The sequence below is a fragment of the Amblyomma mixtum genome, chromosome 3 (genome assembly GCF_055824585.1).
Source record: "Amblyomma mixtum isolate Tamu chromosome 3, ASM5582458v1, whole genome shotgun sequence".
NCBI lineage: Eukaryota > Metazoa > Arthropoda > Arachnida > Ixodida > Ixodidae > Amblyomma > Amblyomma mixtum.
Window position 1 is genome coordinate 256,511,155 of NC_143014.1, and position 25,265 is coordinate 256,536,419.

Genomic DNA, 25,265 nt, shown 5'->3' on the forward strand with positions numbered 1-25,265 from the left:
CCGACACAGAATGCATGCATATGCATGAACACACACATACAACTGGAACAGCAATGACAGCAGCACATCGCAAGCTTGCTGGCAATTTCAGTGACTGCTGCCTCATGATATCCTCAACCAGTGTTTTTAGAGGTGCTCCTAATATCGCCTGTACTCAGCACCCACCACCCAGCAAGGTGCTTCTCGTTGGTCTCCACTGGGGCTCAGATATTACATTTGCTGCTATGATCGCGACCCAGTACCTCTGGCTGGGCGGGAAATGGAGAGCCAAACGCCTGTAGAATTTGTCATCCGTGGTGGACTAGAAAGGCCTTGGCAGCAGAGAGCCAGGTGTTCCGCAGTTTTGTCTGCTTGCCCACACATTGAGCATAGCGTGCTCTCCACTGTTTGATGAAATCGGCGCCACGGAAGGTAAGGGCAGCCTGTCAGTAGCCTTGTGAAGGTCGTAATGGATTTTCAGCAAACATCTCCACTCCCAGACATCGGAAATATAAACTCTGGGCGAAGGTCTTATTTTCCAAGGTTAATTTTTAATCCACCGTGTTTTTCCAGCCAAACAGACCACAGTCTTCTTGGAAATGAGCCGTGGGTTCAGACGAGTAACCACATTCTGGCAGTTGTTTAGCAGAAATTGCAAAATCCACAGGCAGTACTAGGTTGTCCGCGAATGCTTTCCCGGCAGTCAGTAGTCATCATCCATGCCAGCTGAGGCGGAAACCATCTGCGACCTAAGCAGCTCTCGCTTCATGCTCGCCATATAGAATATACGAGTGGCGACAACAGACACCCTTGGTGCCGACCTTTGATCACTGCGATGGGGCCGATCGAGGACCCGAAGTGCGCGACGACCGTGTTTTCCTCACAGAGACATGGAATGTCGGCCAGCAGAAGCTCCGGAGGCCCCAGGTCAGAGTCAGACAGGGAGGTAAAAACAAGGCATGGGGTACACTGTCGTGTACGCTTGCTCGACAATGAGTATAACCGTATGGGCAAACTAAATGGCTTCGAGCCGACGGTCTGGACGAAACTCGTTCATGTGTGCGAACTCTGCTTCACTCCATGGCCGCCACCTCACCTGAACCCATGCACTTTAAATACATTTCAACTAAATACAAGAACAAAACCTAACAGTTGTATTATTACAGGTGAGTATTTAAGCTGTAACTGAATGTTACAAAAGTTTATGTCGATTGTATGCGCCCTTTTGTTTAAATATGTTGTCACGTGGTTATGACAGACTTCCATGCGCGTCACGAGTGATCTAGCCCCCCTCCCCACCTCGTTGTTGTGACAGGCACGGCCTATCGAGAATCGGGCTCAGTGTTAAGGCGCTCGTCTACCGAGCTGGCATACCCGGGTTCGAACGCGATCGACCACGGCGGCTGCATCTCGATGGAGGCAAAACGCGAAAGGCGCGCGTGTGCAGTGCGATGTCAGTGCACGTTAAACATTCCCAACTGGTCGAAATTATCCCGGCGACCTCCACTACAGCACCTCTTTCCCTCTTCTTTCACTTCCACCTTGTGCCCTTCCCTTTATATGGCACAGTTCAGATGTCTGCCAAGATATGCGAGACAGATACTGTGCCATTCCCTTTCCTCAAGAACCAATTGTGTTTACCAATTTGCCCCTGGACGGTCTGGACATCACATTCTGACCATTATACTACTCTTTCATTCAACGAAGTTTTTACTCACTCCACCAATTTCTCTCTCTGTGATGCTGATCTCATCTCGCAAGTTCGGAATTGCCGCATGTGGCGATAGTTCGAGGCGGTAGGCTACGCAATGGCTTCGGGCAGCAATCTGGGGCAGTTTCCTCGAAGCTGCTGGCGCCCGCTTCGTCAATATCCAGGGATCTAAATAGCGTGTAAACTGTGTGCTGCCAGTAGCCATGCTTAGCAGTGCAGAGGTGTTTTCTTTCTGAAGGTCATTTCAACCAATGCAAGATCAACTGTTACGGACACTGAACAACACTGGGAGGAGCAAATAGATCTTGTTTCAAATTGTTCTCTTGTGACCGGTTCTCGTTTTTTTTTGTGTGTGTGTTAACGCATGCGTGTCGAGTGTAGGTTTTAAATATTGTATTTAGTAATTCCTGATCTGGCGTGTTATTACAATTCACACAATCCTATACCTTTACAATAACCCCTTTGTCACCTTTTCAACGCCAGCAATGCACCTCTCATATAGCTAATTTATTTGTGAAGTGATTTTTGTATCCTTCTTTCTACTCTGCACATTTGTCAACAGTTCTCAAAAAATTTGATGGCAGGGTAATAACATGCCTGACCAAGCATTAACTAGCAGTGACAGGTGATACCACACAGAGCATGCAAACACACAATAAGGATCCGTGCTTTCATTGTAGCAAAAACGTTACCAGGAACTTGCTGAAAAACCCAAAGACACGTACAAAACATTTAATTACATTTTGAAAATGTCACAATCAATCGCCTAAGACAAATAATTCGATATAATAAAAATATGAACATCAGCAGATTCCAAGTGTCCCTGGAACCCCCAGCCCCCTGCAGTGGACATCCAGCACAGTAAGGCTGGCCGCTACCTGCGCCTGGCAGGCACTGCGTAAAAAAAAAAACATTGATGCGGCTTTCACGCCCTCCTCTAGCTCAAATATATCTCTTCAAAAGAACAAACTGGAGTTCAACGATACATACGGCTGTTTCATATTGAGCGACGTGATGGAGAAAGTTGCCACCCTCTAGCACGCTTAATAGCTCATCGGCGGCCAACAGAACCTTGCAAAACAATGTCTCGAGCGTGTGCGTGAAGCCTGAGGTTCATTTGGCCTTCAACTGACCGTGATGATCCAACACCTCCACACCGCCACACCTGAGACATACCTCGCGGTCTCACGACACTAGAGGGCTAGGAAAAAAATTCAGATGGCACTTTGTTTACCTAAAGTGCGGTGAGGCGAAAGCATTAAGCACGGTGTTGCTCCTTATGTTAATGATGTGTAGTTAAGATGTCAAGCTTGGCGTCTAAGAGTGGAACGCAACAGTGCCTTGCAACGCTGCCAGCGAGTCCACAGAACGCCATCGCCCGGACGGCTCTACACCTTGCTCGTCCGTAAATTGGTTTTTGAGGAAAGGAAATTTATCTGTCTCACATATCTTGGTGGACACTTGAACCTCACCGTAACGGGAAGGGAGGAAGATGGGAGTGAACGAAGAGACCGTATTTACTAACGCTGCTTTGTTCATTCCAAAGCATCGAGCTGGCATGGTGGAGTGGTAGCGTGCTCGTCTCGTACTCCGGAGACCGGGGTTCGATTCCCCAACTCGACCAAATTTCTATTGGGTTTCATTTATTTATCGTGTCCTCTTGTCGTGACATCACGCGGTCATGTGGTAGCGCGCCGCAGCTCCGCCGGAGTGAAGGATGAACCTCCATCGATGGCAGAAAAGTACAAGCAGTACTTCTTTCGCAATGAAACTTGGGCAACGCCTAACCTACCATTAACAGTGCAATACGATCGCATTACAGATCCCTCTCGTGTAAGTGCCCCTGTTTATGATCATAGAGTCATAGATTGCGGGGAGTCCTCATACCACTACTGGTGCAGCGGTTGAGCGATGCGTCGCTGCACCGGCAGATGCCTGTTTCAGTACAGCCACCGCTGGGGCTTGCGAGACGTACAGTGCTGTTCCCGAGCTCGCGTCATGCTCAGGCAGTGTTTCGTGAGGCTGTCTATCTCTCCACGAATGAGCTGATGCACAGTGCTGTGGTGGGAAGGTGGAAATCGCATTGAATTTATTAGAATTCCAATGCTGCCTGACATGGCGTGCAGGCTGCCCACAACCCGGTGGGCAGGTTGCCACCTCTCTTTCGTGACGCGGACGAAAGCCGGCTGTTCTCGTGAATGGGACGTCTAATGCTAGCAAATTGAAAGCATTCCCGATGCACCAACATGCCGGTCACCCCGGTGTAATCCACTCTGCGCCTTATGTACGGGCATTTTGGGGCTACACCTTCAGTCACTGCATTCTGGTTTGTCTGAAGGGCTCGATGAGCACGTGTTCCTTCACTATATGTTCTCGCTATCTTCCTCCTCTTACTATCCGACCACAATCTTACTGCATTGATAAAAATCGATGCATTTCTGAGGTCAAGATACCTAATCTCACTGCAATGTAGATGGTGCCCTTATCGGTGATGACTGCATTTATCATTCTTCTACGCACTCAATGTTCTTCATTCTACTCATAGTCGCTAAATATTGTTTGCTGTTCTCTAGAACAAAGAACACAGAGAACACATAATCTAAGAACTTAAGTAACACCCTGGCCGTTTTCTATCTCCTAATAGCAGAATTTACGGTACCATATCAAAAAACCATCTTTTTAGGGTCTTTTCAGGTGAGCTTTATCTGATTCTCCTACCATCGTCCTCACAGCCGCCCTGCCCCGCCTTCAATTTATTTTCTACAGTTACTGGCAGTATACTCTGAATGTATTTATGATTAACACATTGTAACATACGAGTAGGAACACATAGACTTCGAAGTAAGTGTAACAATTCAACTGCGCTTCAACATCACAACAGTCAAATGTCGCTTTAAATCCTGTGCTACGGACCATTCGAGATCTCTTAACATAGGTGCCCTATGCACATATCGTACCAAGAACAGAATTCCCTCCTACAGCATTGTTCCGTGTGTGGCCGGCATAAGCGGCAAAAGTGTCGGTGCCTGGCAGCGATTAAAAATGCTCCCTGGCGTCATTATGCTTTCTTCTTGACATTTTTTGCTTACAATGTGGGCACATGGGAATAAAGATCTCCAGTTGGTCGAAATTATTCCGGAGCCCTCCACTACAGCACCTCTTTCTTCTCTCACTCCCTCCTTTATTCCTTCCCTTACGGCACGGTTCAGGTGTGCACCGAGATGTGTGACAGATATTGCACCATTTTCGTTCTGAAAAAAAAAAAACACTTTTCAAGACCAGCTGTAGGACAAGCTTCAGAGTCATGTTGGTTAACTCTTCAGATATTGGAAATGACCCATCACATGGCCTTGTTTTCTATGCTTCTCATTGTACAATGCGCTAGACTCCTTAATGGCACACTACCAAACATTGCCGGAATAGCAGTGGCCTGAGCCTTGGTGCTACAGAACCGCAGCCTGAACGTATGCCGTCTTACCCCTTATCTCCTCGCCTAGGTCGATGCGGCAGAAGAGGAAGACGAGCGAAGGCCGCATTCCGGCGATGGGAGCCATCTTCCACAGTAGGGTACATGCTGGGAAGCACCCACGCCGCAAGGAGAGACACCGACGCCTGCGAATGAGGAAACACAAGTTTGAACAAAGAGCCGTGCACAAATGGCGCTCCTTCGCAGCAGTCGCTGCCGTTGATATGTTGTAGGCCTGTTCGCCATTAGTGCGACTGCAATTAGTACCACACAACAGCTTCTATGGATAAACGTAAGTATCACAGTTTAGACATCTTTCTCTTCCCTTCACACCGAGCTGCATCTCCTAGAGATATATCTTGTGAAAACTCAGGCATCCATTTAATACAAACCTTTAATTCCTATCGGACAAGCGCTGGGAAAACAAACTCACCAGCACCTCTAACAAGCTTTCGCATCATGTTTGCGCAAAGATGTACCATTTCTCCCACCAGTCTACGTGTATGCATGAACACTCAGTTTCTTATGCACACTAATCCCGAAATATATGAGTGAAGTTAACACATGTAAGAGAGAGAGAGAGAGGGAAAGGCAGGGATGTTAACCAGAAAGGATTCCGGTTGGCTACCCTGCACAGGGGAAGGGAATGAGGGGAATTAAAGAGGAAAGAGAGAAGTAACGGGAAATAATCACAGTCTGTCAATTAAGGCAGTCGCTCTCAAAAAGCGAAAGAGTGCCTTGTAAGCCTTGATGGCAGTTGACTGTTGTGGCCACAGACTGAGGATCTTGGCCTCTGTGAAAGGGCGAGGGTCCAGGCGGTCCAGAGCACATCGCAGCTTATGTCTTTCGGCTACAAAGGCAGGGCGCTCACACAAGATATGGGTGATTGTCTCATCACAGGCGCAGTTCACACAAGAAGGGCTGTCGGCCATCGCGATCCGGAAAGCATACTTATTCGTGAAGGCAACACCGAGCCATAGACGACACAGTAGTGTTGCTTCACCCATGAGTATGCTCATAAAATTGTAGTAGATAATGCTGTTTTCAACGTTTTCATTTATATTTTCTTTTCTAAAATGGCATGTTTAACAAGATTCCGCTAGACACTGAAGCACAAAGCGCCGGCCTTATTTTCTTCCAATTAATACATCGTGCTACTGTATTTCCGAAGTTAAAAGCCATTTTTCTTCCCTTCAGGCTATACAAAGAAAGATAACCACATGCGAGAGCAGCTAAGCAATAAAACACACATCGAATTAAAAAAGGTAAAACAGAACATGTAGCAGTACAAACACTCAAACTCCTATGGGGATCAGTTTTTCATTACAAGAGAGCTGCTTTCCAAGACCAAAAACTTTGACACCAGTGCTGTATTAAAGATGCAATAAAGAGAATTTTTATTTCATCTTTTTTTTCACAAGAGCTTGATCTACACGCTTTGAGCATTCTCAGAAACTAAGAATTAACACCCTGTATTGCCGATTTCGCTAATAAATCGGATTAAACGTCTCGGCTCTCGCCATTTGTTTTTAACCTCGCTGCAGAGAGTAGCAGGGGTCAATCAACATGGTTGCCAAGGCGAAAAGCATGTTCGAATGCCCAAATGTGCAAGTTGAAGGCTGCACTATGTTCTGCCGGAGCTGACGAGATGAGGAGAAAACACAGTTCGCTTGCTTTGGGCTTCTTATTTCAGCGACATGTTCTCTTAACTACAAACATGTAGCAATTTTACCAACTACTGCTTACATCGCAGACAAAAAGAGTAATACAAGTTACTTTGGAAGCTTTCATCGATTACATTAATTTCTGTGGCCATCGCAGAGTAATAAGAATGTCTTCACAAAAGTCCATGCATATATTTATTTCCACAGCCTCAATTTGCGGCTATGTTGTATACGACGAGCTATTTATTCACAGAACTGCGAAAACCAATTTTAAAAAATTGCTGGTGGTTTAGCATAGCTAACCACGAAATACTGTGTGGTTAGGATTGAAAGTCGTTTCCTCTCGTGACTTGCGCACAGATGGAAGTTGATGAAGGCAACGACGTGCCCTGCACAACGCGAGAGTGCAGCAGTTTAACACGAAGCTGTGGTGAAAGCTTATTGCTTTCGTGCACTGGCCAGCGAACTACAAAGTTCTATGTAATGAACTGCCCCAATTGGTTGGGAGGGTCGTGAGATCATTAACACCATGTGACCACCACTGGACCAATCATACAGCACTGCAAAACCAAAATCTGAGCACAGTTTTTGTTCATTTGTTTTGTTTGTTTCATAGGGTTTAATGTACAGAAACGACTCAGGCTATGTTTATAAAAATTGGTCAGCCCACGCTGCAGTTCTAGCTTCAAAGAATGGTGCACAAAATGAAAACACCCCAAGAGCTGCACTCACATTTCTCATTTCAAAATACCGTAATTGTCGGCAAATTGTTTGGAGTAAACAGCACTAAGTACAATAGAAACAATGAAAATGTCTCTTTGGTACACATTGCATTTCTAAAGGACACAGCATAGAGCCACTAAACTATATTTTGCGGTGTTTGAGAAGTGACATGCATGCCACATCATTTCTCGTAGCACTACTTCTATCAGGCTTTCACTTAACAGCTTTGAATCATGGCTCATGAACAAGCAAGCGTCAGCAGCATGGACACTGTTGGCAACTTTTTTTGCAGAAACCATGCTAGAGAAACAAACCTCACTCACAAAATAGACACTGCTATTGGCTAGACTCACGAGCTACTTCCATGCGATAGGTGAAATTGTCTGCAAATCCAGAACCCGAGAAACAAACTGAGTGACAGTGGTTTGGCAGCTGCCAGCCCACTGCTCAAAGGCTTCACGCAACAGCACGTTGCTGCAAATCATCGCCTCTTGCGGTCAGTGCGTAACAAACTGCTTTAAATAGCTTGCCTCGCTCTTGAGTGAGATCTCCTAACGGATAACTGCGTCGTAGTCATCGTGCACTTTCTCCAGGCAGCTGGCCTTGTCTTCCAGGAACTTGTTCTGTGCCTGCAGTCTATGAAAAAAAGTAGAAGGAACCCGTTTAAGAAAGGGAAAGAAAGCGCTGAGACCCCCCTCCCCCACCTCTACGTCCAGAAGCAAGACAGAGTATGAAAGCTAAACTCATTCATTGCATTTTTATTCAGACTACATCTCACTTAACCGGGAGCCTCCGATGCCGATGCTAATGCTACTCTCGCTGCTACCATCAGATGCACCCCATCATAGCTATGTGATTTCTTACAAGTGCCGTAGCAAAAAAAAGGTTATAAATAAGCAGGGTTGCCTTAACTGCTTGCTCCAGCACAAAAGGATTCAAGTATTGTATGCTACCACTCAGCAAAGTTATGCGATTACCTTTTAGCAGATATTTTTTTTAAACAGTCAATGAAAAATTAATTCACGAGCCGCAATTTCACCAGTGTTTCTTCAAAAAATTGGCATATATTTACGCCTTTGTAATGGCAGATATCCACAAAACATCTGGTTGATATCATTCAACGCTCCGTTCTTCAACAGACGACTCGCTTTATACACAGTTTTGGTAGGGAACCAGCGTCCACATTAATGAGGTATGATTACAGCTGGAAATGCCTAAGAATTAAGGGTGTGCGAATAGTCGAAAGTTCGAATATGAATATGCATGGGGTACATTCCAAAGCAACTCAGGCCATGAGGAATACCGTAGTGAAGGGCTCTGGAAATTTCAACCACCTGGGGATCTTTAACGTGTTGCAGACATCACACAGTACATGGGCCCCCACAATTTCACCTCCATCAAAATTCGACCGCCGCAGCCAGGATCGAACCTGTGTCTTTTGGGTCAGCAGCCTTGACTACTGAGCCACCGTGATGGCCTACATTGCACGCTGCATTGCATCCTGCGCACCTCCTAACTGCATGTTACAGCAGGCATAGCCACAATTGGAAGTTCCCCTCCCACTTGACTGAAAAGCAGCCTGGCCGTTTCGTAGTTGCGGTTTCTAAACTTTGCCCCTAGCCCGTGGCAACGGCGGCTGTCTGCCGTGCATTTCTTCCTATGACATTTTTTCTGGCCCCTTCAAATGGGAATAATGAGGTTTTATTAGCACTATTGATATGTTTAGTTGACAGTGATGTGCCAATTTATGGGTTTCATTTTGTTACTCCTTTTGCATGACCACATTGCAGGTTTCATACTGTTCTAATCAAGTAGTGTATATTTCCGTACTTATGTTTTCTTTTTTCATGTCATGCTGAGTCCGTAGTGTTTGATTTACTTCAGTTGCAAAGACCGTACAATATTTTGAAAAAAAAAAGAATTGGGGCAATGACGTTTGCCTGTATATCTTTTGTGAAATATTGTTTCATACTGAACAGATATTAGATACCTGAAGCAGTTTTTTGCTTCATACCCGGAAATTTCAACATTCGCAATCCCCCCTACAAAAAATGAACAGGAAAATGAAAACTCATAAATGAAGAGGAAGTGAAAATAATCCATTGCACAAAAAGAATGCCCAGAAAGAAAGCCAGAAGCCAAAAAATCCGTACTGTGCCAGGCTGTCCTGCAGAGCAGCGATGGTGTGGTTCTGCTCAGAGTTCTCTGCCTGGAGTCCCTGGATCCGCTCGTTCATGCTCCTGATCTGCTTGTCTACACATGGAAACAAAAGCACAGATTAAGGAATGAATTTATTCATCTTTATTTTCAATACCCTCTAGCAAGCACCATGGCATTATAAGGGGAGTGGGGAAAAAAAAGGCGAAGAAAAATGACAAAACTATGCAGCTGAAAGCATACCATTTCAATAAAGGCAAACCGTTTCATGATTGCACAGCACGCAAGGGATCATTTGTTTGCAACCAATGTTACTAGAATAAGCATTCAGTTCTATTAACGTTGCTTTCAACAACGTGAAGAAATCAAGGCCGCACATCTATAAAAAAAAATAGAAGCCATTTTTGCCACCCCCGCTCTCCATTTCCGCTACAGACTCTGCGTCGAAAGTGACGTCATGTCACGTGATCACACTTCTCGGTGGTGCCTCCTCGAGTGCGCCTGCGGGATATGGTTTTGCAATACGCAGCCCGGAGTTTCGCCCTGTTAGTGTAACCCAAGGGTCGACTCTCGTAGTAGCACCGCAGCAACAGTACACAATCCAGACCTTCGCATTGTAACATTCAGCCAGTTACACGAGAGCACCACTATCCTCATTTCGTTCTAGCCTTGCCTCTTTCCCTCCCTGTTAAGGTCCAGCTGAATGGCGTCAGTTGGTGCAATTCTTGAAATACAGTGCTGCTGGCGCAAGAATGTGGGTAGCACAGCCATCTTGGTCACGGTGTCTGCGCTTACAATGATATAAAGTTCCGTTGAAATGGTCTTAAGTCCCTGATATTTCCACAGTCCGTGCTAAGTAACATAAAACCACGCAGTCCCATGCTTTCACCTGGCACTCAAAATAACAGTTGCCTGAATGTAAACCTGCTTACCGTTCATCGCCATGCTGAGGTGGGCGTAGCAGAAGAGGACGACGAGCGAAGGCCACAGGCCAGCAGTGGGAGGAACATTGCGGTAGCGGGCGATCTCTGCTGTTGGGTATATGCTGGACGGAACCGGGACCATGAACTTCGAAAGCTGCGCACACGGAACACAGGCTCAGACAAAGAGGTGTGCACCAACGTTGCTCTTTGCAAGTTGTCGTGGTCTATCCTAGAGGACGCGGCAAGCGCGGGCACAGTTGGCATTGAACTATTCGCAACCAATGAAATGCGAACAAGAGAACTGAAATGCCAACACAAAAACACAAGCAATTCCTCCTGGTGAAAAAATACAAACGAGATAACACTTCTGAAGGGAATATTTCCCGCCATCGAAATGGCATCAACCTACGCTAGTATTGATCTTCTCCCGACTAAGATCTCGTTTTCCTGTTCATGTCGTAATTGCATTGTTCGCATTTCCCTTGTTGCTGACAATGCAAGTCCTCAGCACAAAGATGCGAGAACATCAGTTCTGTCATCCTTCCCCTGCCTTCACATTCAGCTACATCTCCAACCGAAATTTCATTCAAAACATTAAGTGCACTGGAAAGACCAGCTTTCTTGCTCCAAAAAATAGCTGCGAAAATAAATTGGCAAGCAGTGCAAAACACAATTGAGGATATCGCACGCCCATGCTTTGGAACATTACAAATTAGAAAATTAGAAACCATGCTGAGGTGTTGATCAGAAGGTGTATAAACAACAGACATTCAAACAAAGAATTCAAAGAAAGTGTCAACATCTATAACCTATGAACAACAACATGACCCCTTTAATGTGCACGTCTTTGCAATGTAGTTTTGGAAAGGGAACCAGCTTGAAATAAGTACCACCCAAGAGATTTGCAATCCCAGAGGGAGCCATGGTCGACTGAGATGGTAAACCTTCCAAGTGGTGAGCATGACAAGATACAATGTACACAGTCAAAGCAGGAGCTTTATGATGCAGTGACAATGGAAGACTGCTATGCCTTGGGCTACAGATGATATGGACAGAGCCGGATGGCAACAAAGGAATGATGACCACAAAACAATGGAATGACAAGCACTTGACTATCTTCACTGTACACAGCAGATGCCCTGCTAGTAAAAGTTATCACGCCTCAAATACAGAGACACTAGCTTGCACATCTCAGCTGCATTTCCATGACCGAAAGTCAGAAGAAAAAAAAACTGAGAAAAGTACAGAATCACAGAAGAAAATACCGTAAGTGAAACTCCACTTTAGATTCTTACAAATTCTAAGTGAGCAGATGGCAACGGCACCAATGCTTTACTACTTTCATAGGCAACTTAATGTGGGAGCATTTGAAAATGTGTGCCTCTGTCATTCCTTTGCTTGCATGCATTGGAAAAAAAGACCATTCATTTGGAACCCTTCTGCACTGCTCTGTACAGAAAATTAATCATCCTAGTAAAACCACAGGGCCCGAAACTGAAGTATTGTTGTGTATACTGCGTATGCAACAGTTAAATTCCCTCCTCACTGCTAAGCTGGGGCTTCACTGAACGTTTTTCAATATTTTATACCTTTTCTGGCTGCACAAAAATATGTCACTTCTCACTGCACAAAATTCAGAAGTAATGTTGAGGTGTCAGCTCCATTTTTGTGAAAACAAATGAAGCGCAAGGAAAGGTCAGCAGAAAAATTCTCAAATGCTAATGCAAGTCATGGAAATCATTCATTTAATCAAAACGATTTTAATTTTTCTACAAAGCAGACTTCACATCTGTGTAAGCAGTCGGTATTTATCAGTGCCCAATCAATAATAAATCACTCCTGCTTCAGTCTCAGCCACACATGCAACATCAGTTCAAATACATCAGAACTGTACTTGACGATAGACAGTTTGCAAATCAAGGAATGAGAGCTGATCTGGGTTGATGTGGAGCTATCAACATTACATCCAAAAGCTTAATTCCCAAAATCTGCATATTACCTAATGGTCTAACCATGCTGGTGCAGGAAGTGTAGAGATGGAACAACCCATTGTTCGCATATCACTGAGACAACAGGCAAGTGTTACCCACCAGGCATTGAAGCACAAACAAGGAAGTTGCAGGAATGCATCAGTCTTTGGGGGACATACTCCTGAGAAATGAAAGTATAACTCACTAAGAAATTATTTTGCTGCTCTTTATGATCTTTTGAGACGTCTGCATTTTTGAAATAACTACCGGACCCCTTGCCCCTCTCTGGAACTACAGCAGTATCATGCCCCCAACTTCTCAGCCCACTTGAACACATCCCTCATGCGCTAGCAGGTAAGCACAGGAGTTTTCATTTATGACATTATAACACTGGTGACGATGAAGCTCTGCAAAATGCTCAGAAACCTGCCTATTATTTCTGACATACCAAGCTGTGCAATTTCTTCTCAATAACACACTTCACTGCATGACTAGCTTTGTTAAGATACCTGTTCGTCGTACCATTAATTTAGTTTGCATGGCCAGTTCCCCATACCTAGAGTTGCTATTTTACCTCAATTTCAGCTTCTCTTGATTCATGTAAGCTTAAGTGTAGCAATCCAGAAAACTTGCAAGGCCACTGCAGTAGCTCATATCCAAGTTTGCAATAGTTAAATAAACATCAGCAAACCAAATATTTATTAGATCTAAGCTTACTGGCTTAGCACATTACTCGATGAAAGCTGATTGGTATTAGCAGCCAAGAGGTCTGGAGCGGCAGGCCCACTTTGACATCTCACAGGCCCGATTTGGCATCTATATACTCGTGTGCATACTTGGCCTTCTTTTGCTCGCGGTCTTCGGTTAAATTGCAACACCGGCACACTTCACAGATCCTAGGGTTCACTTACATGAAGCAAACAGTCTAGTTCCCAGTGTTGTCTTATTAGCAGTCTAAACCCTCCGTAGGTTTTGAGGTAAACAAAGGCACATAACTGGCTCATTGGGATGCCTGGATGGCACTGAGAGGTGCCGGTGGCGTTCACCTACAGATTGATACCGGTGTGGGCCTTTTCTTTCCTCAAAACCATTGAAGGATTTAGACTCCGTTAGCTCTGAGGAAAGAAAAGGCACACAACTGGCTCCGTGGGTCAGTGGACACCTACATCACACTATGAGGTACGTGGTGGTGGGGTCCACCTACAGGTTATGTGTAACAAGCTTCCCGGCAGCCGCTGCATACCTTAAATTACTTCTACAAGATGTCTTGTACAAAGCTATTACAGCTTTCGCTGCAAAAAAAAGCAAAATGATACCCCATTTCTTAGGCATGTAAACATACATCAGACAGCAGTAAAACAGTTGCAAGGACAGTCATCGCCATGCAACATAAATTTATTTTAAAAAGTTTTGTTTTTGCAATTTAAGCTATTTTCTTTATTTTGACTGCCTTTATTTCATCATCGTCATCATCAGCCTGACTACACCCACTGCAGGGCAAAGGCCTCTCCTATGTCTCTCCAATTAACCCTGTCCTTTGTCAGTTGCCACCACTGTATCCCCGCAAACTTCTTAATCTCATCCGCCCACCTAACTTTCTGCCGTCCCCTGCTACGTTTGCTTTCTCTTGGAATCCACTCTGTTACCCTTAAGGACCAGCGGTTATCTTGCCTTCGCATTACATGCCCTGCCCAAGCCCGTTTCTTCCTCTTGATTTAAACTAAGATGTCATTAACCCACATTTGTTCCCTCACCCACTCCGCCCTCTTCCGATCTCTTAACGTTACACCTATCATTTTCCTTTCCATAGCTCGCTGCATTGTTCTTAACTTAAGCTGAACCCTCTTTGTTAGCCTCCACATTCCTGCCCCATAGGTGAGTACCGGTAGGATACAGCTGTTGTATACTTTTCTCTTCAGGGATATTGGTAAGCTACCATTCATGATCTGAGAGAACCTGCCATATGCGCTCCACCCCATTCTTATTCTTCTAGTTATTTCCCTCTCATGATCCGGATCTGCGGTCACTACCTGCCCTAAGTAGACATATTCTCTTACTACTTCCAGCACCTAGCTACCAATTGCGAACTGCTGTTCCCTTGCTAGGCTGTTGAACATTACTTTGGTTTTCTGCATGTTAATGCTTAGCCCCACCGTTCTGCTCTGCCTAACTGATTGATCATGCTTTGCAGTTCTTGTCCTGAGTGGCTTAGCAAGGCAATGTCATCAGCGAATCGCAAATTACTCAGGAATTCTCCATTAACTCTTATCCCCAACTGTTCCCATTCCAGTCCCCGGAATACCTCCTGTAAGCAGGCAGTTAAGAGCATTGGCGAGATCGTGTCTCCCTGCCTGACACCTTTCCGTATTGCAATTTTATTGCTGACTTTATGGAGAACTATAGTAGCTGTGCAATTGTTATATCTTCCAATATTTTCACATAACACTCTTCTACACCCTGATTCCGCAATGCCTGCATGACAGATGAGGTTTCCACTGAGTCAAATGCTTTCTCGTAATCAATCAAGGCTATATATAGGGGTTGGTTATATTCTGCGCATTTTTCTATCACCTGATTGATAGTGGGAATGTGGTCTATTGTCGGGTATCCTTTACGAAAGCCTGCCTGATCATTTGGTTGATTAAAGTCCAAGGTTGTCCTGACTCTATTAGCGATTACCTTAGTAAATACCTTGTAGGTAACGGACAATAAGCTGATTGGTCTGTAATTCTTCAAGTCCTTGACGTCTCCTTTCTTATGAATTAAGATAATGTTAGTGTTCTTCCAAGCTTCTGGTACTCTCGAGGTTACAAGGCATTGCGTACACAGGGTGGCTAGTTTTTGTAGCACAATCTTTCCTCCGTCCTTCAACAAATCTGCTGTTACCTGATCCTCACCAGCTGCTTTCCCACTTTGCATTGCTCCTAAGGCATTTTTTACTTCCTCCTTCGTTACTGGCAGGATGTCCCATTGCTGTGCTCGACTGCCTCCCTCTGTAACTTGATGACTACATTCGCTACTGTATAGATTTGTGTAGAACTCTTCAGCTAATTCAACTATCTTATCCATATTGCTGATGACATTGCCCTGTTTGTCTTTTAGCGCATACATCTGGTTTTTACCTATGCCCAGTTTTCTCCTCACTGATTTTAGGCTACCTCCGTTCCTTAGAGCATGCTCGATTTTCTCCATGTTAAACTTTCTTATGTCGGCTACCTTGCGCTTATTTATTAACTTCGACAGCTCTGCTAGTTCTATCCTGCCTGTGGAGTTGGACATCCTCATGCTTTGGCGTTTCTTAATCAGATCTTTAGTCTCCTGAGATAGCTTGCTGTTATCCTGTCGAACCATCCTACCACCTACTTCTGCGGCGCACTCTGTAACGATAGCTGTAAGATTATCATTCATTGTTTCAACACTATGGTCGTCTTCTTCAGTTAAAGCGGAAAATCTGTTTTGCAGCGACATTCTGAATTCCTCTACCTTCCCTCTTAATGCTAACTCGTTAATAGCCTTTCGCTTCACCAGTTTCCTCCGTTTCCTCTTCAAATCTAAGCTAACACGAGACCTTACCATTCTGTGGTCGCTACAACGGACCTTACCGAGGACCTCCACATCCTCTATGATGCCAGGGTGTGCACACAGCATGAAGTCTAGTTCATTTTTAGTCTTACCATTGGGGCTCTTCCATGTCCACTTCCTGTTTGCTCGTTTGCGGAAGAAGGTATTCATAATCCGTAAATTATTTCTATCTGTGAACTCTACTAATAGTAACTCTCCCCTACTGTTCCTAGAACCTATGCCATAGTCACCTACCGCCTTGTCTCCAGCCTGCTTTTTACCTACCTTTGCATCAAAGTCGCCCATCAGTACAGTGTACTGTGATTTTACTTTGGCCTTTATTTACTCCTGACAAAAGTGAAGTCTACTCATTTCTCTATAAATGAAAAGGTAGCATCAAGCCATTGGTGCACTAATTACCATTCATGAAGTACCTATCAAGAAGTACCAAAGTACCAATAAAGAAACCTTGCCTCTTGAGCTTTCTCACCCTCACAGCACCACAATAAAGAACTAAGATAAATAATCATGAAAGCCACTCACAATATAATGGCAGCTGCCAAATGAGAAACTTGAACAAATCTCTGCTTTTTCATTAAAAGGCCTCTCAGTGCCTTATGGCAACATGTGGTTGCAGATTCCAATAATATAAATGATTTGGTTTATAGTTTTTTAAGGGGGTTTAACATCCCAAAGTGACTCAGGCTATGAGGGACGCCGTAGTGAAGGGCTGCGGAAATTTTGGCCACCTGGGGTTCTTTAACGTGCACTGACATTGCACAGTACACAGGCCTCTAGAATTTCACCTCCATCGAAATTCAACCACCACGGCTGGGATCAAACCCACGTCTTTCGGGCGAGCAGCCGAGCGCCATAACCACTGAGCCACCACGGCGGCCTCCAATAACAGAAATGAATAAGAAACAATTTATTTTTAATTTGTCATCTCACCTACATTTTCATACTTTGAGTCCATGCAATTTTTGCACTGATGGATAAACTTAATGAAATCATACTTCTGATAAATTAAGCATGTTTCAATCTATTTCGTCAAGTGATACAGTGAACAAAATAAATCTCCTCAGTATCCATAAAAAACACACACGTCATAGACGACTTTGTCATAATTTCAATAAGTGTGCTTGGGAAGATGAAGCTTCAGTTTGAATGCCACCTGTTCCCTGTAAAGAGCAAAAGGAATTCCAGGTGTCACTCCTATGGCCTATATTTAATCAACCACTTTCTAGTAGCAGTCCTGGACCTTTTCTCTGATTTTTAAGTTTCATCTTGCTATTTAGGTGATGTGTGATACAGTAACGCATTAATCACACATTACCGTGCACCACGTTTGTGACAGGTGCCACGCACAGGCATGCACGGCTGCTCATCCATCCATATGAGGCTGGAGTCCATTGTGACAAGGGCAGTCAGCGAGGGTGTGAGGGTGGGAATATAGCATTCACAGTGTTGGAATATCTGGGCGCAGTAAGCAGTCATAGGGTGTGCAGTAGGGGATTGGTGGTGGTGGGGTGCGGTAGCATGGATGACAACGCCGATGAGAACACCATGATTCTATCAAATGTTCCCAAGCGTGTGGCACTGAAAAGCATTACTGAGTGACAAACAAGCAAGCAAAAATTGCAGGTGATATTCGAACCTGTCCTTGAGTTCCTTGTACACTGGGCCCGCTGGAGTGCAGTCCGCATAGGGCACCTCGATTCCAGCGACTGACTTGATGGGGTAGACGAAAATGTTGGCCAAGCGTCCCACGGGCACAAAGCTATTCCTGCTGGCAGCCCTGTGCTTCAGCAAAAGGTAAGCTGTGGCTGCAGCAGCTCCACCCACTGCTGCAGCTGTCAGGGCAATGGCACCTATCTGGGGGGATCTCAAGACTGAAGATGCCATTGCACGCTGTGAGGTCAGAATACACGGGACCCTCCTGAAAAAGAGAACAAAAATAGTCTTAAAAATTTTGACAACAGCACGCAGCCTTAATTAAGCACTGAAATTTTGCTGAGGGATTTGGTGGCTAAGAACCAGAGATAAATTCTCATTGTAGGGGAAGAAAAACATCAGGTACACATGCCTTATGGTGATGGCATGATGTCATACCTGGTGTTGTATAACAAAGATGACTTGAAAAGGCTGCCTGAATAAAGCTCTACACATACTCCTTGAAGCTGAGAAATGCAGCCATTATAGCGTGCAATGAATACTTGCACCATGCACCTGCAGTGATTGGCAACCTCACTGAGTGCCTGAGAATGCCTTACAGCACATCCCTGTGCAACTAGAAGGTGTCTCATCACCCGTGTATGCGGTAAATATAAAAACACATCTTTTTAAGTAAGGAAAAAGCATTACAAAGTTGACAACAAAGCACTGCCAACGGTACCAGAAGTAGCGATGAATGCTAGTCTGGTTGTCTCGGGAACAGCAGTCTTATTACCCATTCCATTTAATTATAACAACAAAATAAAGCGAAAAGAGGCATGCAGCAGTGGAAAGCTGAATGTAGAGGCCAATTTACTCAAGACTGATCCCTCATTTTCTCAGGTCACTAAAACTATAAACGCACAGAGTAGCGCTACTGAAAAATGTAAACTGGCACCCCCTAAAGAGGAACGTCTCAATAAAGTTAGCACAAGCATGAGTGCTGTGTCGCAATCCAGTCATCAAGTAATGATACCAGCAGAGGCAGCACACACACCCCCTTATATTTGAAGCATTTCAGGTGATCATGACTGGTACGAATGATGGAGCCGAAATAAAATTTTTTCCCAACAACATGTGTCCTTTAAACTTTTGTGGCCTGGTCCAATGTGGCACATACACATTCCAATGGTTTTATGCCTGACGTCTTTCAGTTGCCGCCCACCTTATCAACCCGTATTAGTATAAATGATACAAAAGAATGCTGAAGGAAAAGTAACAGCTGGCTGAAAAGAAACTGACATACCTATTACCATAGTCCTTCAATGTTTTTTTCTGGTCACGAAACTCCGGCCAAAGTTTCATATAGGGACAGCGCACGCCGCTAGTGGCGCGGCTGTCGGCGAGGGGGCACGAGTCGCTGCGCGAGCCCTGCTCACAGCGGCTGTTTTCCGGCCAACAGGCTCATATTCGCTTGGTAGTTGTGCTTTCTGGAGATCGGTATTTGGCCTTAGGATGGACGCTGCTTTACCGGTTATCACCTGAAAGCTTGGCTGCAACGTCGAGACACTAAAAAGCCTAAGCGATCGACGACGGCCACTAGTAAACCTTGTTAGTGGCTGTTTTCTGGCAAACGATTAGCGCGCTTACTTTCTCTCGTTGCTTTTTACAAAAAAAAGTGATTTTTGTACATTGGTCCAGCCTTCGCATTCATTTTTACCGCAACTTGCCTGCAGCGTCATTCTGGAAGATCTAGCGTAGCGATCCGTAACATATCTACTTGTGTCTGAGTTGCGCCTGTCTCGGCCGAGTCCTCGCTTTCATCTAAGTGCACAAGGCTGCTTAAGGTTGGCGTTTACCTTGTGAGAAATACTGCAATCTCAATAATGCTGAAAACAAGGCGTTATGGCGGCATTTTAAAAACTGGAGTGCGCGCTACAAAAGTGATTACATGACGAATGCGCCAGTAGTTTATGGCGTTATCTCAATTTTTTTTTTCTGACACTTTCAGAGGTGGCAAAGCCAGCTGCTGAAGACTTTTGCTACATAAGCCATTTATTTACACTTTGTCACGCTGTGACTACGGAGGCGCTGACGAGTGCAAGGAAATTGTGAATTTTTGTTGTTCATTGCTCATGTGATGACTTCGCGCTACCAAAATAAGACACAAGCTGTGAGCGGCCATGCAATCAACCAAAAATGAGCAATAAAATTCATGGAGAAAAATGTACAAAAAAATAAAACGCGCTAGGGGTATAACGCGGTTAAACCGAGCAGACGTGCAAACGCATGTGTTTAGCCTGTTTGGCTCATGGTTTTGCTTTGCTGGGTTGTTGGGACGTCTGACGACGATATTAGACTGAAGTTAAGCTCTGATCGAGGTTAAGCTGGTCTGATGTGTTCGTTTCGAAGGAGGACATTGATGAATACGACGGTGTATAATGCGCACAGCGCGCGAGAGTGTGTTGCAGTTTAGTTTTTTCCTGTTTGGCCAGGGTTTCGTGCGGACCCAATCTCCCACCGTGGGTATGTGCCATCGTTTTTTAGGCAACAACAGCAACAACAACACGAGGCGTGATCGGCTGCTGCAATAGCACAGTGCTCTCGTGCAGTGACCAGCGAAGCTGATCCGTTCGCGCCGCCGAGGGTTCAAAATTTCCAGTCGCGGCAATATTTATTTTATTTCTGCACCCTTAAATTCAGGGACGCCACAAGACTCTTGGTTGGGTATGACCCCGTGAAATAGTGCTTTCGCACGAAAAGCCATCAGCACATTGAAGAGTACGGTTGTCTGAAATGCAACATCGTCCAGATTTGTGCTCAAGTACGCTGGTTGGCCTTCGAATATCCGTGGGACGGCGCCGTGCCTTAGTGTCAGCTTCTCGCGTTGCGGCGACACTGCTTCTGCGTTGATCATGAACTCGTGAGGCCGAATTAAATCCTCGGGGCGAAATGCCTCTCGCAGACACGGATACGCTTGCAGTCTAAGCTAAATCCACCGCTTTCCTGTCGGGGTATCGCCCGCTTCCATATTTTACGCTGCTCGGCGTCCCACGTCCGTAGCCGGAGCGGCAGCCCGTCACGCGGAAAGTATTCGGCATCGCAGGCTTGCACGTCACGTCCACTGTACTTATTTCGCAAACGAAGGCAAAGTGAAAAGAGAAAATAGTTGCAGCCGCACCGCCGGCGTCCCATTCCGCCCGTAGACTCGCGGCCGTAGAGCCGCTCGCTTCCTCGCGTCGTTGCCCCCACACGACTCTCAGCGCCGCCTCGTGGAAGGCGCGGTCAGCATATGAAGCTCTCCCATAGAGTTACGGAGAAGTTTCATGACCATAAAAGCATTGAAGGACTATGCTATTACTCATATTTCCAGGAAAGACATGCATGTGTCAATCAATGTCCTGATGGACAGTGCGTGAATGCGGTATAGACCTCATGCTTTATCAGGATGATTTGTTCACCTTTGTGCCCAGAATTATTGCCCATGTGGTTTAGGTGCCTCACAATAACTCTTCATTATAGAGTATCACAAGGGAAACACAAATTCAAAACAACAAATAGATGATTTCAAGCTGACAGCTGTCTTCTTCAAAAGAAAAATGCAACACTTTTCAGCTTTCATTTCTCCAAAATATCTCTCAATAATCTGCTTCAATAATCACCTTTCCCACTAAGGCTATCAGCGCTTCATGTGAAAAGCTGAAAAGCTTTATCATGGCACATATATGTATTAGGGAAGAAACAGCAGATATCTTTACAAGGCAGCAAACAGTTTTGCATAATAGTTTGCATACACCTTGGGTCGTGTACTAAACAATGATGACGTTCATGTTTTTAGATATGACGAGGATTTTTTTATACTCATGAAGAAATGGAGTGATTTTTTGTATGACGATGCCATTGCGGATATTTTAAATCTTATTAAGGCTAACGCCTCAGGTTTAACCTTTGCTTCTAGTCAGTAACATTATCCAGTTCCTGGTCCTTAAGCTCACCTTCTCTCATGACCATGTGTGTTGGTGTTTCTGCTCCTGCAACCTAGCGATTCCGCACACTCTGAAACAATTAAAAGTTAGTTATATGGGGTTTTATGGCGCATAAGCAACTATGGCTATCATGCGCCAAACACAAGAAACCACTAAAAGGGCTGTTGTTAAACAGATTCCTGAGAAGGCTTTCAAAAAGTCCTGTACACATGCCATGCAAACCAGCTTCGACATGCAAATTTCAAGGTTGAAAGAGGCTGCTTTTCTTAAAGTGATTGCCCTGGCAGTAGCTCAAACGTTGGCAAAGAAATTAAAATCCAGTCAGAATGTAGACACTGGTGTAGTTACCAAAAACAGCAGGCCAGTCGTAATTCCCTATGTCCACTGAACTGCACACAATCTTAAGAAAGTAGGAAACAAGCAAGGCGCCCCACTAGTTTTCTGGCCACCTAGAAAGCTGAGTCACCTTTGCGCCAGCATTAGAGGGCCCACCACCGAAAAGAAGCAACGTGGCTGCGGTGTTAAGCACAATAACCCCTACATGGCCTGCCAAGTTGGCGTTGTTTATCTGATTCCCCTCACATATGTGGCAAAGCCTACATGGGGCAGACAGGCCGCTTCGTCAATATTCGCACTCGTGAACACGAGCGGTCTATTGAAAACAAGGAGCAGCGTCATCCAGTGATGCATTGCCTTGATCACAAATGCATGGCTCTGCTCAAGCAAGTTAAGATTCTGCGCAAGAGCAAAAATGAGAAAGCATGGGAACTTCTAGCACCGTTTTTCATAAAACAGAAAGGACAAGAAGTGATGCATCAATCAGACTATACAAAGAGAGCACACTTCCTTGAAAGCATCATGACATAAGACATATTTTTTTAACACTCTGTGCGATTGTTGGTTTATTTGTTGGTTTATTGGGGTTTAACGTCCCAAAGCGACTGAGGCTATGAGAGACGCCGTAGTGAAGGGCTCCGGAAATTTCGACCACCTGGGGTTCTTTAACGTGCACTGACATCGCACAGCACACTGGCCTCCAGAATTTCGCCTTCATCGAAATTCAGCCGCCGCGGCTGGGATCGAACCCGCGTCTTTCGGGTCAGCAGCCGAGCGCCGTAACCACTGAGCCACCATGGCGGGGTCCTCTGTGCGATTGTGATACCCGTGTGCGCCTGCGCCGACATGCATATATATTTAAATGTCTGCTCTTTGAGTAAATCAGTTGCTAGTTTGCGCTTCCCCCTCTTCTTTCAAGTGATTGTCTCTTTTACGCAACCCATCTTTACCCTACTATGAACCAACTTGCCTAATAGCTCATCTTGCTGTTCAGCTCGTTTGTCGGTCTACTTCCTGCCCCTGTAATGCTTCGCTAAAAAACAGCCACCCAAACGGATCCCGCACAGAGTAGCTCGCCAACACTTGCTGACAACGCCTCAAAATGCAACGCCAAGGTCGCGTTCGTTACCGCCTGAGTGCAGCAGCCAAATTTTCTAACAATAAGATGGTCAGGAAAGGTTTCAAATAACCGCGCCAGCCAAATGCCGTCGAAGAGCCAGTATAGTCCCTGCACTCCTGTGCTAGCGCAGATGACGCAGGCGGTCTGTGGTGAATTAGTGACCTGCAGACGTCCCCTCTTCGCTGCACGATAGCAACCAATGATTACGTAAGCACACAGTCGTTGATCCAAAGGTGAAGGCACTTACGCGCAGACGACTGAGGGACGAAGGGCGCAAGCTGTGGTAACGCGCTACTAGTGCTACTTCACACACACACACACAGCGCACGAACCGTGGGCCTTGCGCACTCTCTGTTGACGCCCCACACAAACACAGACGTCAACCTCATCAAGGCAGCATCAGGCGGCGCTTGCTTCGTCAATAGCAGGTTTAAAGATAAAAATGGCCACGTAAATATATAACAAAAGGTTGTCTCATCCAGTGTACTGCACCCATGCTGTCATCCTGCAATTGCGATGATGTACCTAGCGTAAGCGTAATTGCATGAAAAATATTCTTACCCTTGGTACAACAAGATGTTTGTACCAGAGGCAGTTAATATAGTCACACGTTAAGGAATAAAAATTGTGGGGTCTGCAGCAAGCTTACGACAGACACTTACGAAAAAGCATGCTTTCTTGAGGGGGTCTTGAATTAACACCTAAGCCGATTGAAATCAGACAAAGCCAAAAGTTGAAAGCCCTGCTTACATATCCTTTTTGCGGCATTTTTGTACGGCTTATCTAAAATAAAAAATTGTTTAGTCGCTTCGCCACTGCAAGCATTCTGAAATAATGGCTACAATACTTACTAACCTGTAGTGGTAATAATATACAATACTTTAAACTCAAATGAAGCTATTATGCCCAAGCTCTCCAATTATGAAGCTAGCGCTATAAATGTGAATAAATGAGTTTTGTTTTCACTCCTACTGCACAAATAGTAAGCGTAAAGAAATCCAAAACATAAGAAAACTCAACGCACCTGCTGTCCCGTGGTATACAGAAGAAACTAGTCCCTGGCTTCTTGTGCATTCTGCCGTTGTTCTGGCACCACGACCCAGAGCAGTAGCTACCGTAGGAAGGGCCGCCGGATGGCATGGCAGCGTGTTCTGAAGGATGTTAATGCATGCATGTATTATTCTGAATAATCAAAACAATATAGCAAGTCATAACTACGCTAAAACTGATTTCAATATAACAGCAAATCGCGCCACAATACAATATCGCTGCCACACAGATACACGCAGTACACTTTGAGTCTAAATAGGAGTTGAACGCAGGCACAGTTAACATATACCCGAAACATACAAATACGAGCCCTTTCAGGATTTGAAATACGCGCCACGCCGCGCCTGCGCAGGGATACGGGAATACGGCATGCAATGCGTAATGCGCATCACCACGAGAAAAACAATATATCCGCATTTGGCACAGTACTAAGGACCAAGGTTTCAAGACTGCTCAGCAATTTGGCTTGAAACTGCACCGCGCAATGAGTCTATGCTGTATTCATTCGGGCTCTGGGCTACCATGCCTCCCCTATACCACTCCCTTACTTTTGTAAACAAACCACCCACACGGCCACCGCGCGTCTTACGCCGTATGTTAACAGCTCACTGCGATGTAAAAACGCAACAGTTGCTTGTGCTGACTCTTTATGTCAGTGTTTTCAAGCATAATTTCTTTAAGAAATGTGTCTCACCTGCTGTCCAACACGAGAAAAGTCGCTTCTGCAGCAGAGCAACACCGACACAGCCGTCGCCCACAATCACGTGCAAATGACAGTGCAGACGACGGTCGAAAAAAAAAAAAAACTTTGGAACGTTTTTCAATAAATTGCCTCTTCATATATATGTTAAAACAGTAGCGTTGAAGCAAAACATAATTATTTAGCATCAAGAAGTTTGTTTTCTTTAATATAAGAGCATTTATTTTCGCGTTTGCGTCCTCTGGCGTTGGAAAACAGTTGGAAAA

The 25,265-nt window shown here is 45.1% G+C and overlaps 1 protein-coding gene across 1 annotated transcript; it reads right to left on the reverse strand.

Annotated features, from left to right (window-relative positions):
- Window positions 1–93: 93 nt before the first annotated feature.
- LOC149354476 (uncharacterized) lies at window positions 94–25,059 on the reverse strand. Its single transcript, XM_089583339.1, has 8 exons — window positions 24,994–25,059; window positions 24,274–24,400; window positions 17,812–18,093; window positions 10,633–10,745; window positions 9,697–9,796; window positions 8,074–8,179; window positions 5,169–5,302; window positions 94–2,584 (listed from the first exon to the last, which is right to left on the reverse strand). The coding sequence occupies exons 2-6, from the start codon at window positions 24,387–24,389 to the stop codon at window positions 8,095–8,097; spliced, it is 696 nt and encodes a 231-aa protein (XP_089439465.1). The 5' UTR covers window positions 24,390–24,400; window positions 24,994–25,059; the 3' UTR covers window positions 94–2,584; window positions 5,169–5,302; window positions 8,074–8,094.
- Window positions 25,060–25,265: the final 206 nt, after the last annotated feature.